The 18,771-nt window shown below is 51.5% G+C and overlaps 1 protein-coding gene across 6 annotated transcripts in view; it reads left to right on the forward strand.

Moving 5' to 3' along the window:
* IQSEC1 (IQ motif and Sec7 domain ArfGEF 1) overlaps positions 1–17,506 on the forward strand; it is a 452,933-nt gene extending 435,427 nt beyond the window's left edge. For 3 of the 6 annotated variants that reach the window (XM_037037676.1, XM_037037677.1, XM_037037678.1), the window contains 8 exons: positions 13–152; positions 600–629; positions 2,177–2,302; positions 3,479–3,578; positions 5,156–5,317; positions 6,200–6,376; positions 11,852–11,901; positions 13,162–14,118. In XM_037037676.1, coding sequence (XP_036893571.1) covers positions 13–152; positions 600–629; positions 2,177–2,302; positions 3,479–3,578; positions 5,156–5,317; positions 6,200–6,376; positions 11,852–11,901; positions 13,162–13,719 — 1,343 coding nt within the window. In that variant the 3' untranslated portion in view covers positions 13,720–14,118. Of the gene's footprint in view, positions 1–12; positions 153–599; positions 630–2,176; positions 2,303–3,478; positions 3,579–5,155; positions 5,318–6,199; positions 6,377–11,851; positions 11,902–13,161; positions 14,119–15,320 lie in introns of those variants that run through there. The other 3 variants (XM_037037679.1, XM_037037681.1, XM_037037680.1) reach the window with 2 other exon arrangements.
* Positions 17,507–18,771: the final 1,265 nt, after the last annotated feature.

The following is an 18,771-nucleotide window of genomic DNA, read 5'->3' on the forward strand; positions in this document are numbered from 1 at the left end:
TCTCCTGCACAGGAGTAGATGACGGCGAGGACATTCCCCGGGAGATGCTGATCGGTATCTACGAGCGGATCCGCAAGCGGGAGCTAAAGACCAATGAGGACCACGTGTCCCAGGTGCAGAAGGTGGAGAAGCTTATCGTGGGGAAGAAGCCGGTATGTGTGGCCTTGTGTCCCAGAAGAGCTGCTGGGGGGACCTGAGGTGCTTACATCCCTCTTCCAACCAAGGTCACCTCCTGGCCTCGGCTGCTGCCAGCAGGCCTGGTGCCCCTTCCCGTCAAGGCTGGTTATTTCTTTCAGGATTTGGGTTTCTTTAAGTGGCTACTAATATTTGGGAATAACAACCATTTACTCTGGGTTTAAGTGGAAAAGAATCTGAGGCTGTTAATAAACCAGTGGGCAGGGTTGTACACTTCCTTGGTGACTTGGGAATACCCTCTGAGCCTACCAGTGAGAGGGCCTCCCCAGCCTCTCCCCTTGTGTAGCTGGGAGAAAGGGAAAGTGCCCCGCGAGGACATTGCATAGCCTATTGGTTTCCTCGGGGCCCAGCCACATCTTCTGGAATGTTGATGTCTGTTTCCTCTTTGCTATTTCCCCATGTAGATCGGATCCCTGCACCACGGGCTTGGCTGTGTAAGTATCCCTCTCCTTTCACATTCTGGCTGGTATCCCCCCCCTGAGGGTGCGCAATGCAGGCGCATCTCCCTGCCCCTAGATCCACAGTTCTGGCTGCTTGAGTTAATTTCCGGAGTGATAAGAAATTTGATTTGCCTAATTAAAGCAGCCCAGCCTCAAATCTCTGCAAGTCCAGAGCCTGCAGCCACATAGAAGGGCTGTGCTGTCGGGATGAGACCAGATACTCCCCTTCGCTCTCGTGCGGCCCCTTCGAGCTCAGAGACCAAGGTTTGACCCCAGACCCTGAGGCCCTGAAACAGATGATGTGGGTGTGCGCTGGAGGGCCTTCTCTGTCTCTGCCCTGCCCAGGCTTTGCCCCCAATGGCATGCTCCTACATGAGGATCCACCCTGCTGCCACGGCCTTGAGGAAGTTGCCTGCGTGCCCCTGGGGCACACATGTGCACTGCCAGCCTTGCAGCCCACGACACATCCCTCCTGTACTTGTCTTTGCCCCTCGCTCATCAGCCAAGTCAGCATCACTAAACCCTCTGACCACCTTCCACTTCTCAGTTTCCCGACAGAGAGACCAACACTCCTGCACACTTTTTTGACCTGCCCTCATCCACCTCTCTAGATTCACATCCCACTATCCTCTTTCCTTCGTACTTTTACTCCAGACAACACTGTTCCCTGAGTGTGCCAGGTTGGGCCACACATTGGTGCCCCTTAGCTTATCTTTCTGATGTGCTGAGTTCAGACACCCCTACCAGGGTGCCCCTTGCAGAGTGCCCCCTGCCTATGAACATGTTACCCTTGAGGGTCTTGTCTGGGGATGTGCTGTCTCCTCACTAACTTGTCTGTCTCCTGCGGGATTTGGGGTGCTGTTAGAGCCACAGCTGGGCCTCCGTGATGGTTTGTCGTACCAGGCCTTGATAGCAGCTTGGACTGTGGCAAGGTTGGGGGCGCTCTTTGAACCTGGGGCAGGTGTGTTCAGAGATAAGTGTGCATAGCAAAGGGTCAGACCAGGCCCCACAGAGTGGTGACTGATAGCTCAAGAGTTTGGATAGTGTCACTCAGGCTTCAGAAATGTTAGAGTCATTTAGGAGGGCCCTGGGAGAGTGGGGAGACTCTGAGAGTCTGCAGCTTCCTGGTTGTGTGGTTGAGAAAACCTGCTCAATCTCTCTGTGCTTCAGTTCCCTCATCTAGAGTATATTCTCTAGAAAAATGTTTGCAGGGACGAATGGGGGCTTTGTGGGCACTCAGGAAACATGGATTTCTCTATGGCTGGGGGCTTATGTGTGAGTGTGGTCCTCTAAGAAGCCTGGTACTTGCCTGAAAGAATCAAGTCTCACCAGAAGCGGGGCACTAACCAGATCCTACAGGACAGAGTCGGAAAATTGCCACAAGCCAAAACACGTGGTCCACGCTGCATGGTTTGTAAGAAAAGGTGGTATTGAACATAAGGCCCAACGGCTAGGTAACTCACACTCACACCAGACTCCTGTGCTGCTCAGGCCCCAGAGCTGGGCAGGCTGCTGAGGACAGTGTTTCCCCCCCCACACAGGTTCTCTCTCTGCCTCACCGGCGGCTGGTCTGCTATTGCCGGCTCTTCGAGGTTCCAGACCCAAATAAGCCCCAGAAACTTGGACTGCACCAACGAGAAATCTTCCTGTTCAACGACCTCCTGGTGGTATGTGGTTCCCCCATGGCATTTGTGGCTGACACCTGCTGCACAGGGAGATCTGGCTCTGTGCCCGCATGTGGGAAAGTGCCCACACGGGTGTGGGGTGGAGGTGAGGGGGTGGAATTAGCCCAGCTCTTTGGATCACCACAAACTGCTACCATTGAAAATGGGGCTTCATTGGCTTACGTAGAAGTCCATTTTGGAGCCTCATCCCTAGCTGTTTCAGAAGCTCAGACATGTCAGCAGGCTCCTTTGAATAATCTCCATCTCTCAGCTTTGTAGGCTTCTCCTCTGTGTGGGCTGCCTTCTCAGGCAGGCTCTGTCCAAGAAGGGAAAGTCAGCCTCGGCAGCTCCAGGCTTAATGCTGTCTCCTTGGCCACCAATGGGATTCTCTTCCTAAGAATCCCAGCAAAGGTCTTGTATCCTGTGCCTGAGCCTGAGCTAGTCTTGGGGTCAGGCAGGTGTGGTGCTGTCTCAGTGGCTAAGTCTGGGTCACAGTCCCCAGGACTAATGGACTGAAGGAGGTAGGGGGGTGTTCCTAAAGGGAGACTGATGCATGCTTGACCCCCCAAAAGGCAGCATGGATGTGAGCCAGTGGGGGGTGAAGATGCCCTTGCAGAGAGCAAAGGGACCCTGTTCTGGGGTCTCCGTCCCACTGTGTGCCACAGACTTCCTTGCTAGAGGTCCCTGTCCCTAGGCCTGCTTAAGGACCAGCTGCACTTGTATGATTCATGAGGTAGACATCCAGATGTGTGGGTTCAAGTTCTTTATTAAGCATCCCTGACCTTGAGCAAGTCACTTCAAACCTCTGAATCTCTGTTCACCTTATAAACTAGTCTCTGAGGGTTACAGTGGTCAGATAGGGTCCTGGGCATAAGATCCTTACATGATGTCTTCAGTGCCACATGAGGTAACATGCCTGCCGCCTTTTAGCCAGCTAGGATGGCACCAGGGTCTCACAGGAGCAGAAAGCAGTGTCCACATCAAGGTATGAATGGATGTGCCTTCCTCCCCATGTCAGTTCTTTCCTGCTGCAGGGGCCTTCAGACATCTGAACTGCAGGGTAATTCTCAGGAGAACATGGTCACCATCAGATACATTTTCAACCTTGAGCTCCCAGAGCTGCTCCAGGGCAGGGCAGATGGTGTAGCTTAGCCTCCCTCCGTCTCTGGCTACCCACAGGTTACCAAGATCTTTCAGAAGAAGAAGAACTCGGTGACATACAACTTTCGACAGTCCTTCTCCCTCTACGGCATGCAGGTCCTGCTCTTCGAGAACCAGTGTGAGTCTGCGCTAGGGCCCTTCCTTGGCCCCGCTGTGTGCATGTGTGCCGGGCACTGTCCGCACATGGCCGTGACCTGTCACCAGCTCTAAGTTCACAGTCAAGAAGCACTTCTCCTTCCATTTTCTGTCCTTTCTTCCTGTGCCATCAAGGACAGAGGCCCATGGTAGCTTCTCCAATGCTCACTGCTAAGCAGCAGTGATTAGAAAGAACTTAATAACATTATAGATAGTGCTCATTGGGTTTCCTCTTACTGTTACTTCTTGCAGGTGATATTTTCATTTAGGGCAGAGTGAATTCATTTAAATAAAATGTTAATAGGAAAGGATGAAGTAAATGGCATACATGATATGCACATGTGGACAAACAGGTAATACGGGAATGCACAGGTCCAGCACTGAGCCCCGGAGCTGAGAGCCAGTGTTCAAATCCCAGCTCTGTGGTTAGCAGCTGTGTGGCCTGACTGCTTAACCTCCCAGGGCCGCTTTCCTTTGTCTGTAAAATGGGATGGTGCCAGTGCCCACGTGATGGGATTGCATGCGTGTGACGCACTCCTGGCACAGAGGACACTTGGTCGGGATACGTTCTGAAGTGCAGTGGGAAGGCCAGGCCTTCTTTGGGTGTAAGTGGGTCACAGGGGCCTAGGGCAGTCTGGCTCAGTTCCATTATATTCAGTTTATATACTTTTAAAAATTTGTTGAGTTGATATTTAAATCTTCACATCAGCATTTTTGGCTTCTCGTGAAAAACGAGAAATGGTGGCGTCCCTGAGCCCACACTTCTGCGTGCGGGTCCTGAGCTGCGCACTCCGTCCCCAGCACTCTCAGTCGCTCTCGGTCTCACCTGCATTCAGAAGAGTCTCTTGGGCTTCTAAATGTCTGTTTTCAGCCTCGACATGGGTCAAACGGTGAGATTGGTGTTTGAGTCAAGATCCTTCAAACACTCAGTAATTAATGTTTGATTTCCACTAATTGGAGAGGTATTTCCAAGAGACCAATGACCTAGAGAACCCTTGAGCTCAGAAGTGGCCCCAGACGGGTCTGAGTAGAAAGACTGCACTCAGCACAGAGTGCACTAGGTGTGGGGGCACCCACAGTGTACCCCAAGGTTGCTGAGGTTCTAAAGGCCATTTGAGAAAACAGAGCTCAGTCTAGTCTCAGAATTATCTGAGGCGACTGCGTAAGACATTCTATCTAGCATAGGATGCTGCCTCTGTCTCTGCCTGGACTCAGTACCTGGCCAGTTTCCTAGAGGCCAAGGGACTGGAAATGAAGGACCTAGGTTCCATGACCTTCAGGTTGGAGAAAAGAGAGCCCTGGCCTCCTCTCCGATGAGCCAAATCTTCCCCTGACTTTATACCAGGCAACATGTGCCCGAGTTAGCAGATGGAGGTTGTCTGGTGGTTCTACCAGGCCGCACTGTAGAAGCCTTTTTCTCCATCAGACATGCCTGCAGAAAGCCTGCACTCTGACCACTTCTCTCATGCCCATCCTGAATTCAGACTCACTAGCATCTACTTGACCAGAAGGGAGATGGCAGAGAATGCAGGGGCCCATTCGTTCTCTTCTCCTTTGCAGACTACCCCAATGGCATCCGGCTCACATCTGCAGTCCCTGGGGCAGACATAAAAGTGTTAATAAACTTTAACGCTCCCAATCCTCAAGACCGGAAGAAATTCAGCGATGACCTGCGGGAGTCTATTGCGGAGGTGCAGGAGATGGAGAAGCACAGGATAGAGTGTAAGTTGCACATTTTCTGGGGAGGAAGAGCCAACAACCCCAGCATCTCTTAGGACTCGCTGGACACTGGCATTGGCTCCTCTCTGGTGGCAGTGACTGTGAGCCCACAGAAACGAGATGCCCCAGTCTTTTCTGGCCTTCTCATGTCCATGTGACCATCAGCCCACATGCCCAGGCCACAGAAGGTGGCCCAGAGGAAGGATGGGGTGGCAGAGGCTTCCTGGGGAGAGGCAGGGCTTCAGAGGCCCAGGCCTGTCCTGACTGGGGAGAGCCCCCTGGTTCCTGGTTACCCCATGAGACAAGAGCTCCCAGAGTTCTGAAACTGAGCTCTTTGCATCTCACGGTGGTTGTTACTTAGTCATTTTCTGCATCAGGGCACAGAAGACTGATGAGGTCACAGCCATGCCCATCACCTGGGTTCTTTTAGAGTTGATTACAGCCCCTACTTCTCCTGGCTCCAAGCCTCACCCCTTGGAGGCTCAGATGTGTCTACTTCTCGCTCTTCCACAAATGGCCCATCAACATTTAGCTTATCTCCAGACCCAGTAACCTTCTCTCCTTGTTGATCCTCAAGCCTGGAAAGGGACTGTCTTTCATGCAGGCCACAAGGCCTTGTGGCCTCTCCAATGTCCCTTCTAGAGTCTGGTTTTGTCTTCCTTTCACTGAAGGTAACCATCACACTTCTTTCCCAAGACAGCACCTGCCCCCTTACTTTTTCCCCATTTCAGGTAGACAGAGACTTGGTCACAGTGCCAACACTGAACAGAGGGCAGTGGTCCTCTTTGTCCCTGCCTGGTGAGGGGGTCCTCGCCCTGCCCTGCTCCCAACCCTGTCCTCTCCAGGCTACATTCCTCTCACTGGACCATCGCTTCTCTATTCCAGCGGAGCTCGAGAAACAGAAGGGTGTTGTGCGGCCCAGCATGTCCCAGTGCTCCAGCCTCAAAAAGGAGTCAGGCAATGGGGCGCTTAACCGGGCCTGCCTGGACGACAGCTACGCCAGCAGCGAGGGCCTCAAGCGCAGTGCCCTCAGCAGCTCCCTGAGGGACCTTTCAGAAGCTGGTAAGCGCTGAGCCTAGGACTCAGACTGGGCACGCCAGTGGCTGGGGCATGCATTGCGCGCCGGGAAGGCACTGCAGTGTGGCTGGTGGTGGAGGGCGCAGACGGAGGTCCACTGATTTTCCAATGATCATCCCCAAACCATAGCAGCATAACAGCACACAGAGAGGATGTCACCAAAAGGCAAAAACAACAAGAAAACAAACCAAAAACCCCAGGACCAAATTGTCAAAGGCAGAAAACCAAGGAAGTTTCCTCTATTCTCCCTTTCTTGTTCCGGGGTTTTATTTATTTATATTATTTATTTTCTGAAAATGGTTCTCACAAAGGGTAAGCCAGGCCCGCTGATGGATGTGTCCTGTGTCCTCTGTGCTGCCGTGCCCCCGTGTTTGATGCTGATGAATGAAATGGAGTACAGCTCTCTACACTGTCTGAAAACGCCCTCTCCCGCTGCTCCTGGTCTTGCTTTCTCCCCAGAGGTCTCCCTTCTGGGCCTCTATCCAGCCCAGAAGCAGCAGCTGTAGCTGGCCCTGGGAATCAGGGGAAAGCCCTGGCGGAAACTGTGGTATTTGTTGTTCTCTGTTTCTGTGTGTGTTTCATTTGCTGCCAGCCTCTTAACCTCCAAGCAAGCAGCACCTCTCAAGCCTCCCAGCTTTCCTGGAGTAGGGGTGTGGGGTGTTGTGCCTGGAGTATCAGGGAGCAGGGAGTGTCTACTGGCAGTAGCCCTTACATGGCCTGGTCCTCATGGCTGAGGCACGTGGAGCAGAGCATTATGGGAGCAGACCCCCCGCTAACTGCCTGTGAGTGCTACTCCAGCCCAGTTTGCCTGCTGACCTATCAGAGGAGCTATGGGGCGAAAGGGTACACCCTGGCAGTGTGCTCAGCCTCCCACTAGTCATGTCTAGCCAGTCAGCTTCTCCTGGGAGGAGGCTCAGGGTCTGCAGTGCAGTGGGGGTTACAGGGCACTGCACAGTGCTGTAGGATCCTGGGACCCCAGGCTCTACCTGCCCTGCGGCCTCAGGTATCCTGGTCCCAGGAGCCCTTGCTTTGTTGGGGAAGACCCACAGGCCAAGGTCAGCCTCCTCTTCTCCAGAGGACCAGTGGCTGGTCCTCCCTTCTAGGAGATGGCCCACCCACCCTGCCTCAGGCATCACCAGTGGCCAGCTGCAGGCCCCCTATGAGAACCTGCTCACGAAGCCACCTGGTACCTGCCCTGCCAGGAGCTCACCTCCCTTTGTTTGGCTTATTCATTTCTCAGAACTTTTTTTTCTTTTTTTCTTTACTTCTTTTTTGGTTTCTTTCTTTCTTTTTTTTTAGTTGGATTTTTTTCCTTTGCTTTTGTCTTGTCATTTTTTTTTCCCATAGTGAAAATCAGAAATCCATTGCCAGCATGAAGGTTAACCCAGGGCTTCTCAACCCCATCCCTTTTGGCATTTTTTGCCTGATAATTCCTTGCTCTGGTGACAGTGCAGCAGAAGAGGTTCAACAGCATCCCTGGCCTCTACTCCCCACTCATAGCAATTAGTAATGTCTCCAGAAATTGCCAGGTACCCTCTGCAGTGCAAAATCACCCCTGTTCGAGAACCACTGATTTTCCCTGTGGCTTCCGAACCCAGCTACACGTAACTGGACTACCACGGGCCTCCAGGCTGGCGGCCTGGAGCTTGTGTTTGAGTTTGTGCAGTGGAGCAGGCTCTGGCCTCTCTGTTCCTTGGAGGCTTGGAGGGCCAGAGGACCCTGTCCGGCCGCCTCAGGTAGCAGTGGCTCTGTTTGAACTGAGGTTTTTAGCATGTCCAGGCACACTGACTTCAGTCCAGGTGATAAGTATGTCCCACTCTCCCAGAGCTTAGAGGTCAGACAAAGCCACATGCCCAGGCCCACAGCCATGGGAGGGATGGAGCTCCAAAATTTGGCTGATTTTCATTTATTGTTACTCTTGCCACTCTCGTTTAGGGATTCTGAGTTGAGAAAGATTCTAGGGATTGTGTCTTCTCAGAGACTGAGGCTACAGTGAAACAAATTCCCAGGAAAGAAAGTGCCCTGCCCCCAGGAAGGTTGGGAGGTGAGGTGAGGTGAAGTGGGTGTTTGAGTTCTGGCCACCATGGCCCCAGACTAGGAGCAGGCCACCTGTGACCTCCAGAAGGAGACAGGCCAATGCCAGCAGCCTTCCAGAAGATGCTGGGCTCAGCCACCAGAGATGTGGAGTTGTGTGCTCTGCACGAGGCCGGGCAGAGCTCTCCAGATGCAGCATCCTCCCGCCCACTGTGGCCTTCACCGATACAACCTTGTCGAAGAGAAGCAAGGCCTCAGGGAGTCTGTCCCCTCAGGAAACCCCACATTCAGTGGTTGGCAAGTCTGACCACTTGTCTAAGAACAGCTGCCCCAGATCTGAGCTTACATAGCTACCTAGGAGACAGCCTACAGAGAATGTGGCCTCAGCCCTTTATGAGCCTTGAGGACCCAAGAGAGTCTTGGTTTGATAGCCCACACCTGGCAGCAGATGCCTCCAGGAGCCCCTGGACAGGTGTAGGCAGAAGGTAGCCCCACCTGAGAGGTAGGCAGATGGGCCTGGGCTCCAGCCCAAGATCCCCACTAAGCTATGAGGTGTTCACCCCATGGCCCTCCACACGGTCTTCCTTTGGTCAGGGTCCTGTGGGCATTTCAGTGGCACCAGGGCCCTGCTGGCTCATGATTAGGGGTTGGCAAGGACCTTGAACACAGTGTAACTAGGCCTTAACCCTTCCCCCAAGTCAGTTAGGTCATGGTGGACAGTGTCTGTGGGTCCCTGAGGTCCTTCTGCCCCTTTCCAGCAGAGCTGCTCGACACCAGTCCCCATGGGGACATAGGACCTGCCTGCACCCATCATCACTCCAGAAGTAGAGCTGTGTCCTGCGCCAGGGCAGTCCTATCTGGGGAGACTTGGTGGCTCCTGGTGGCCAGTTTCCAAAGCAGCACCTGCTGCCCCAAGATGGGCACTCTGCACACAAATGGCCCGTAGCTGCCTCTCCTGGGACAGAGGCTGTGCCCAGGGGTGCACTTGGGATGGCCACCCAAACAGAGCCCAGCAGAGGACACACACAGCACACAGACTTCAGAGTCACACGGATAAGATCTTCCCTCCTCTCCACCCCCCTTCTGTCGCTCATTCGCTATCAGGCCCCGGCCAGATAATATCTGTGAACTTCAGTTTCCCACCTGCAAAGTGGGAATGAGTACTTCCCTCGGAGCTTCTCTGTGAGACAGCTGATGTGTGCCAAGCATTTAGAACAGGGCCTGGCACAGTGTGTGGCTGTTGTCACTGGGCAAGTGCACCTGCGTGGCCTCCAGCATTGCTGAAGTCACAGGGCCAACTGTCTGGGCAGAGAGCTCACATTCTGTCATGACTCTACGAAGCAGGGGAAAGCTCTAACAGCCATGGCCGGAGCCCCTTCCAGACATAATTTCTGACCCGGCTGGTTCTAGGAGAGGTGTTGGCCGGGGTGGGGTTCACCTGCAGCTAGTGCAGGGTCCAGGGAAGGGTATCTGGAACCAGTGCAGATGAGGATGGTGTGGTTAAGTGGACGTGAGACTCTGTTCTGGAATGCTTTGCCTCTATAATAGTGTGTATATGTCCACACATCTGGACACGGGTGTGTAGTGGGCAGCTGTCTGTGGGCGTGCCTGTGAGTGGGGCTCTGGGACTGAAGTCCAGAGAGCTGCTGTAGGGACACCCCATGTCTCATGCTGATCTGAGAAGTGGAAAAAACGAACTCTGAGAAACCTAACATCACTCAAAGATGTCCAAGTTAAAGCTCTTCTAAGTCTGGGCCCACGTTGGGTAGGGGGAGGAGGGCCTTGAGAAGGTCACTTCTCACACCGGCTGGAAGGTGAGGAAGTGTGACCATCGTCTTTCTTCTGGCTGGGATTAAGAGTTTTTCCTGGCCCTCGGGAACTGGTGGAAAACATTCCTGCCCTCATCCTTTGTGTGACCCTGTCCTGAGTGGGCTCTGAGACCCTCTCACACATGCCAAAGAACAGCAAGGCGTTCTGTAGACCTCAGGCTTCCAGTTAAAACTCAGGCTGGGGAAGGGTGGAAGGTCAGCAGTCAAAGCAAAGGGACTGGACCTTACCTGAGCCTGCTGTTGTCTGCCTGGGACTGAAGCCTTGTCCTGGGCAGGACTCAGCATGCTCAGGTGCTGCTGTGAGGCCCAAAGACCCACAGGCACACCCTCTCCACAGAGGTGCAGGCCACAGAGAGGCCTATGGCAATCTATCCCATCTTCCAGCCTCCTGGGCCTGGCCTGCGTCCAGCTCAGAAGGCAGCTTGGCCAAGATTTCCAGCCTCAGGTGGACAGGCAGACCTGGGAGGGAACCCTGCTCACTATGGGAATTGAGGGCATCAGGCCATCAGCCAAAGCCTCCATTTTCTCCTCCTCGGCGTGGATAGAGTGACACCTGTCCTGCATTGTTAGGGGCTTGAGCAGGAACCAACATGGTGCTCAAGTCATGCCCAGGGCTGCACAGATGGAAGCTTGGCAAACGTCAAGTGGGAGGCCCCTTCTCTGTGACCCCTACCCATCTGCATTTCCGGAGACGAGACGGAGGCTGGGCCTCTAAGCTTATGTACCACTGTTCCCACTGGCCTGGATGTCCTGCAGGAACCCATGAAGAAGTCCTCAGAGGGACTCTGCAGGCCAGGCCAGGCACTGGACATCCAGAACCAAGAGGAAGCCTCAGCTTTCCTTTAATATAACCGACACATATGTAGTGCCTACCACGTGCCATGCTCTGGGGACCTAACAAGGCATTGGCAGTGAGCACCAAGGGAATGCTGATGGCATCCTGGGGGTGGTACCCACAGAGGGGAGGGGGCCTCCAGGCCCCTCTTAGCAGCCTCTGACCCTATCGCCTGCCCCTGGCCAGGGCCCTGCACAAACCAAACACTTCTGGAGGCACCAGCTCTTTTAACCTACCCAGGAGGAAAAGGATGTCTAGTTTAGTTTTTTCCTAACCATGATTCTCGCCCTGCCTGGAGGAGGGAGAGAGATATATGTATGTGTATGTATATGTATATGCAGATACATACTATACATATATGAAATCCACTGAAAGTCAGGCCCGTGGACCACATTTCGTTTGTTTTTAGCCAATGGAGAAGTTATCTTACCCTGTCCCCTCAGCAGCTGGCCTGGGCCAGCCTGAGCTGTGGGGCTCTGGACCCCACCTGTGTACCTACCTTAGCCTGCCCTGAGGCCCCTCCCCACAGATTGCTGATCCAGGAGAAGGGGCTGGTTGAAAACTAATTTTATTTTTATTTGTTTAATGCCCCCCTTTTTTATTAACTAGTTTCCGCCCTGCCACCAGCTTCCCCACTGAGGCCCTCCTCCTAGCCTGACATGCAGCAGGTGGGCCCATACCTGAGCCTGGTGGTGGTGGCAGCGGCACAGTGCCCTGGCCTCATGTCCGCGTCTAACCTCTGGTATTGCATGTTCTGGGCAGGGAAGCGAGGGCGTCGCAGCAGTGCGGGATCGCTAGAGAGCACTGTGGAAGTAAGTAGGAAGCACCTACGTTCAGCTGGCTGTCGTGTGTTGCCTCCCCAATCCTGGGTTTATACCTGTTGTCTTTGTGTGTGTGTGCTTTCCCTACTGCACAGAGGTGCAAACACACCCCCATCCCCAGTGCCTGCCTCAGCCCAGTGCATGCCAGAATCCCCTCTGCCTAGAATCTCACCGCTTGTTTGGGCTGGAATGGTGGGGGCTGGTTCTGATTTTGTCTTTTTTAGTTCCCACTTAACCCCTCTCCCCTGTGGCCTCCCAGCATGATTAACACCCCCCCACCCTGCCCCCCCGGCTTCTGGGCACTTCCCCGTCTCTACCCACCAGCCAGCATTGCTTCTGGGCGGAAGCAACAGCTGCGGAGCACCCCTGCAGCCTCCCCCTTTGCCAGTCTCCTGACCTCCATGCTCCACCATCCCCATTGCTTCCTCCCTGGAGTTTCACTTGCTGTGTGTCTGCAGGTAGGGCACCATGGGCTTGCTTAGCCAGCTTGGGGGAGCAGGAGAGCCATGACAGAAAGAAAAAGAGTGTGGATTTCATGAGATTTCATTCATCCTCCAGCCATCTCTATATTACTGTTCACATCTTAACCTTGGCTTGCAGACCTTTTTGTTTCTTTCTTTTTCCTTATTTGGTTTGCAGTAGATAGCTGCAGTGAAATGCCTAGGCAGTCCCCAGCCCCAGGACAAGATTTCCCAAGCCTCTCCTGTCCCTTTCCCACCTTCTCAGAAACCTTGGGTTCCACACAGGTAGAGCAGATGCTCTCGGACCCTTTGAGAGGACGCAGGAGAGCTGAGGGTGAGACTTCAGCAGGAACAGGGCTCCTCTTCATGCACACCAGCCTGCCCCACTCCCCTAGCACACGCTGCTCACAGACACCCCCAAACAAATTGTTTTGATCTGGAAGCTCAGGCCACCTGTTGTGACAGGGTGCTTGTCAGGCTGAGAGCCCAAACTCGTGCTGCTGCTGTGGTTGACCAGACAGGAGGTTCCCTCCTCTCTTGCCCAACTCCCACTGTCCTCACTGGAAGGCCACCCCTCACCCCGCAGCTGACCTGCCACAGGAGTGTAAGAAGTGGCACCAGAGTCCAGCCTCACCCAGCCCCGCCCTCTGCGGCCAGTGAGTTGAACTAAGGCTTAGCAGTCAGTGGGTGAACTTTTTACATTAAAAATATTTCATTCTGACATAAGTGCTTTAAGATTGTGCGTTAAGATAAGTGCTTTAATTTTGATTTCTATGAATTTCCTTTTTAGGGGTCCATCATTAGCAGCCCTCACATGCGCCGGAGAGCTCCATCAACACGAGAGTGTCCATCTCGCCCACACCAGACAATGCCTAATTCATCCTCCCTCCTGGGCTCCTTATTTGGGAGTAAGAGAGGGAAGCCCCCTCCTCAGGCTTACCTGCCTTCAGCCCCTCCCCAGCCACCTCCATACCTGCCAAGCCTGCCCCACCCTCAGCACTCTGTGGCAAGCCATCACCAGGGGCCTGCAGAGGGCCCCCCCCAGGCCCAGATGCATGGGCACCATAGCCAGTACTGCCATATGCAGCAGAACCCGCCCCCCTACCACCACCACCACCACTACCACCCCCCGCAGCATATCCAGCACGCGCACCCGTACCACCACGGACCCCCCGGGGGGCACCTGCCCTACGGGGCCCACATGCACAGCCACCCACCACTGCCCTTGGCCCATGCCAGCCATCCCGGCCACTCAAGCCATGCAGCACACCACCACGGGCAGTCCCCTGTTCCACCGCCCCCCACCAGCAGCAAGGCGAAACCCAGTGTCATCAGCACAATTGTGTAGATAGCCTGAAAGGGGGTCCCAGACCCCCCGGAACAAGAGTATACCACACAGAGACACGCCTGGGGACAGCCAACCTCAGACCAGACCCAGGGCACGTCTGTTCCCATCTCTGACCCCTGCTCCCCACAGCCTGGATGGACGCTCCCAAGCCTATGGGCTTGAGTTGTAGGAAACAAAGCTCCTGATTTAATTTAGCATTGGAGCCCTGGGCTCCATCTTCTTCAACCCAAGGGGTGGGCCTCAGCCACCATCAGCTTTGAAGTGGTACCTCTGGCCAAGTTGATGTTGAACTGCCCATCCCTCCACCCCCACACAGCCCTGAACTCACCCCTCCCTAGTTGTACATGCATATGAAAAGCCTAGAAAAAGAAGAAACAAGACACAAAAACCAGAACAGAACAAAACAGAAAACCCAAACCTTGCTGCATTATTGCTCTTTTATTGACAATGGGCAAAATTAAGTAGACCTGATATGGTTGATGAAAATACGTAAGTAAACTTTATATAATATAAATATATAAATATATAAATACAAATATATATATATATATATATATATATACTGTATAGGTAGCATTTGTGTGTGAAAGGCAAACATTTCAGTCCACAAAACTAGCAATATAGACTTTACAAGGAGCTCCACTCACCTGATAGAAAGAGAGCACCTTAGATGAGTGTATGAGAGAGTAGACCGAAAACCTAAATGCTAGGAACAAACTCAGATACTTTCATATTTTCATAAAAAGCAAAGAAGTCCCTCTAGGACTAAATCATTACTTACGCAATCATTACTAACTGTGCCAAGTAACATAGATCTAACTGTTTTAAAAGTCCAATGTTGCTTTATATAAATCCTTATTTTATTAACAGAATACTATCATAAGTAATCAGTATTATAACTGCTCTGTTATTTCAGGTAAGCAAATAGATAAAATGCCGTAAACTACAGTAGCAACTCAGGATAACTAGTTAAGAACTGGTTGTCTTAGAATATTGGTTACACAGATTCATAGACATTTGAACGGCTGTGATAACTGTGAATTTCCATGATCCATATTTCTTTTATATGCATATGATTTGATGCACACTCACTCAGAGTCCTCTGAGAGGGGCACCCATACACTGCAGACGTAGCATCTCCAACATGGAACGACCAGCTCTCATCCTCGTCTCCCTCAGCGCCATAACTTTTTCATCCTGTTTCCAGCTGCAACAGGCAGAAGCCCCTGAGCATGGTTTCACCAGGAACCTCTTTCAAACCTGCAGGCTGATTTTAGCATTTAGCAACCAGGGCAGTGTGTGTGTTTCCCATTTTCTTTTCTGAGTGGTAGCCGTGATCATTGTAACTTCATGTAGCCATGTGCTAGCATAACCCCTGTGTCATCACTGTGGCCCCTCTAACCCCAGCTGAGAAGTGCCCAGCCCTCGCCGGTGAGGCTCCCGCTGCCTTCTCATGGTCCAGTTAGCTGCCAGGGCATCATATGACTCTCAGCTGTGCTCTTGTTGCTTCCGTGTTGTGGTGACACCATCTGCTCCCCTGGGGCCGGGCGCTGCACACGTCCGGTTCTGTGCCTGAGTCACCCATGGGCCGTACTTTGTAGTTTCAGCCTTTCGAGCCACTGCAGCCACCAGTGCTGTGTTCCTAAGCCATGGGACCCGAGGACTGCCCCACGGCACCTGCCCAGGTGGAGAGCCCTTTCAGAAAGGGCGAAGCAACCACGGGACTGTGGGCTGTGGGGCTTCGTGCTCCTGGAAGTCATGGTGAGCTGTGGCCGGACTGCAGACGACAGAGGGGAGCCCACCTTAGCCAGCCGGCTGGGTGTCTGTCCATTTCACTCCCCACCACCTCTTTGCCGTATCATTGAGGTCATCATACCAGCAAATCTGCAAACTGAGCACTTTGTTAATCTCCACAGAGAGCAAATACAACAATCTAGAATTTAGCCTTTTTTAAAAAGAAGTGTGACTTGAACTTGCCTGCCTTTGCCCCCTCCGTGGTCCAGCATCTCTCTCTCGGGCATCCACTCAGAAAGAGAGGTGGAGAGCACGGGCACTTGGTCTGGTCCAGGCCCAGCTGAGGGGAGGCTCCCCAGTCCCGCCGACTCCTGAATTCCGTGGTTTTTCTTCACACCCAGGCTCCCTGAGGCATTCTCTGTTGTGCAGTTTAAAGGATGTTGTTTTGACAAGGAAGTCAAATACTGTGTGTCATAGATGTTGACCGTGTGAAGCCACATCTGTGTATTGTATATTTGCAAACTATATCAGTGTTACTATTGACAAATAGTTGAAGTAAAGTTATAACATATTAAATATGTCTGCTTTTTTTACTCTTCTGTACCAATGGTAGAGTTCAACTGTAAACTATAGGTTGTTCCAGAAAAGATACAGGCTGTTTGGTACAAGGATGCTCTTTTCAAAGGGACAGGCACTAGTGAGAAACAAAGCAAAAAGAACCAACAATAAATTCGGTGGTGGAGGCCTGTGGGAGGGCGCTCTCGTCAGTGCATCTGCAGTGCTCCGAGGGCCACTTGACCCTCTCACCCCCAAAACTGTTACTGATACGCTGCATTTGTCGGGTGCCACAGGGCTAGGGCTAGTGAAAGGTGGCTTCTTGAACAAATGCAGTTTCCAACTTTACGCAGTGTTTCCGACTTTATGCAGTGCATTGTGTTCAATGAGGTTTTATCATTCTCTGTGTTTTGTTTGCAAGCCTATCATAGGAAGTGTTCCCAGAAGTACATTGTTCTGTTAAAGAGACTAGAACCAAACGTGATCCCCATGTTGCTTTCATGGGGCTGTACTCTCTGGATCTCAGCCTGTCAGAATCACAGCTGTGGGGACCTATTGTTCACAGAGCCCGCCGTGCCCTCAGGAGGCCAAGTGCCACCACGGTTTTTGTGTGATCTGTCAGGACACTCTTGGGACGTTTTTCTCAAGTCACACAAATTATTTCGATTACATAATTTATGACAGGAACAGGCAACCCTTAGAGGAAGCAGCTGGTAATATCAAAAAAATCTTTTCTGGGACAACAATTAAATCATGTATTTGTATTTTTTTAAGTTTATTAATGAATTGTACAACACTGTAAAAAAATAAAGTTTATCCTAATATGATGTGCACATCTTGCTTAAAAATGTCTTCGGTCTTCTAGTGTAGCGTGAGTTTCCCACCATGTACTGCATGCAGCAGAAGCCTCTTCTTTTTTTAAAAAAAAAATGAGCTGAAAAGACAGCAGATACTTAAACATGCCCCTCGGTATTGACTCAGTGTTCCAGATGAAGCTTTGTCTCTACAGGTTAAGCATGCATCTTACAGTTTTGTTGTAAAAATATCATCACCCTTCCTGCCTGAAAAATGAGTAATTTTGTACGTATTTTAAATAACAACAATAATCAAGGAAATAGATTGCACAATGAATCAATGTAAGTGGGGGTGGTGAAAAGGGACAAGCAGGAAGAGCCTGCTGGAGGTCGCTTGTGCCTCCTGTACACGTCGGTGTCACTGTTCTGTCTGCGGTCACGCTGAGGTTGTGTGCAATAGCTGTCTCCTCTTGAGAACTGTCATTCACCTTTGAGTTGTTTGAAATGACTAGAATCAGGTCTGGAATGCGGACGTCAAGGGACTCCTCACTCACAGGAAGGCGGACACCCCCTCAGTAACTGTGAGGAGGAAAGGAGTGCTTTCTTTTAACATGCGTTCTGTTTGTGAGCAGTAACAGACTCTGTTGATGTGAAAAACCATAGCTGTGATCATGTGGAGAAATCAAATAAATCCTTTAAAATGATCAGATTCTCACTTTTTCTGAAGAGTCCAGATGTTGGCCACAGAGAGATTTCCTGCTGACAAGCTTGCCTGTTCTTTGTCGTGATTATGGGCACTGGGTTTCCTAGAAGACATTGGCCTGACTTGGGAATGCTTAAGATAAAGATGTATATCACAACCTCATATGGAAGATGTCAAGAGTGTTTCTAATTTCTAGCAACTTTAAGAGGTTAGTGCTTTCATCAAGTTAGAGAAGGTGGGGCCTATGAAGTGTTGAGGTAGACCAGGTATGACTTAGGGAGGGGAAAAAAACCCAATGGCCCAGTCCTCAAATGCTTCACGAAAGTTTATTTAATGAGGTCAAAGTTATCTGTTTTCCCACACTGGTTAATTTGATATCCAAAAGGCAGGAAGATGAATTCTGATTCTACGGAAAGAGTTCTGCGAGAATATGGTTGATTTTTACTATCTCTCATTTCCTACAACCAAATTCAGTTCCAGCTAATCTGCCTTAACCTCTCTCAGCACCATAAAATGAAGTAAAACTGGCAGGTCTAATTTATGGGGGGGGGGGTTCATTTTACTGACCAAAATTAACTGTGCCTCACCCTTCATAAAGGAGTGAAATTTGGTTAAAAGATGTTATCAGAGTTCTGGACCTGGATAACCATTCCTTTTCCAGGCCATTCAGGGGTTCTTCAACACAGAGAAGCTGGTTATTAAAACTCCTTGAGGTGGTTAGCTCTACTTCAGCATTTGAGTCTATGGCACGTTGAACCAACCGTATGCCGCCAGCAGCTCAGTGTAGGTAAGCTGCTAACCAGTGCTTTGATGTGATGATTCTCTTGCCTACGCCACCAGATTGTGAACTCCTCGGGGGAAAGGGATGCATTGATCCATTTTTCTGCATCCAGAGACCAGAACAGGACTGGTCTTGTCAAAATGCATCTGAAAAATGATGGCTGGTAGGAGGAGGAGGTCACAGCAGTACCACTTGTTATCTTAGTGTGTATTAATCATCATCAACATTTTATGGAAGTTTATTTGCCCTTTGCTACCCTTGACATTGAGAAGTCTAGCTGGGGACACATGACACTGTGAAACTTGTACAAATGTGGTTAATGTGCACATCCTGTTTTCCTGCCCCAGTCAGTGGCACATTTTTAGCCTTGACTTTGCAGCAGCTTCTGATATACCATTCACCATTCCTTCCCCAAACAGTGTATCCTTGGCATCTTCGATCCTGCATTCTTCCTTCTCTCTGGGAATGCCTTCCCTGCCTCCTCT

This window comes from Sturnira hondurensis, unplaced genomic scaffold (genome assembly GCF_014824575.4).
Source record: "Sturnira hondurensis isolate 20B ecotype Veracruz unplaced genomic scaffold, ASM1482457v3 Scaffold0023357, whole genome shotgun sequence".
NCBI lineage: Eukaryota > Metazoa > Chordata > Mammalia > Chiroptera > Phyllostomidae > Sturnira > Sturnira hondurensis.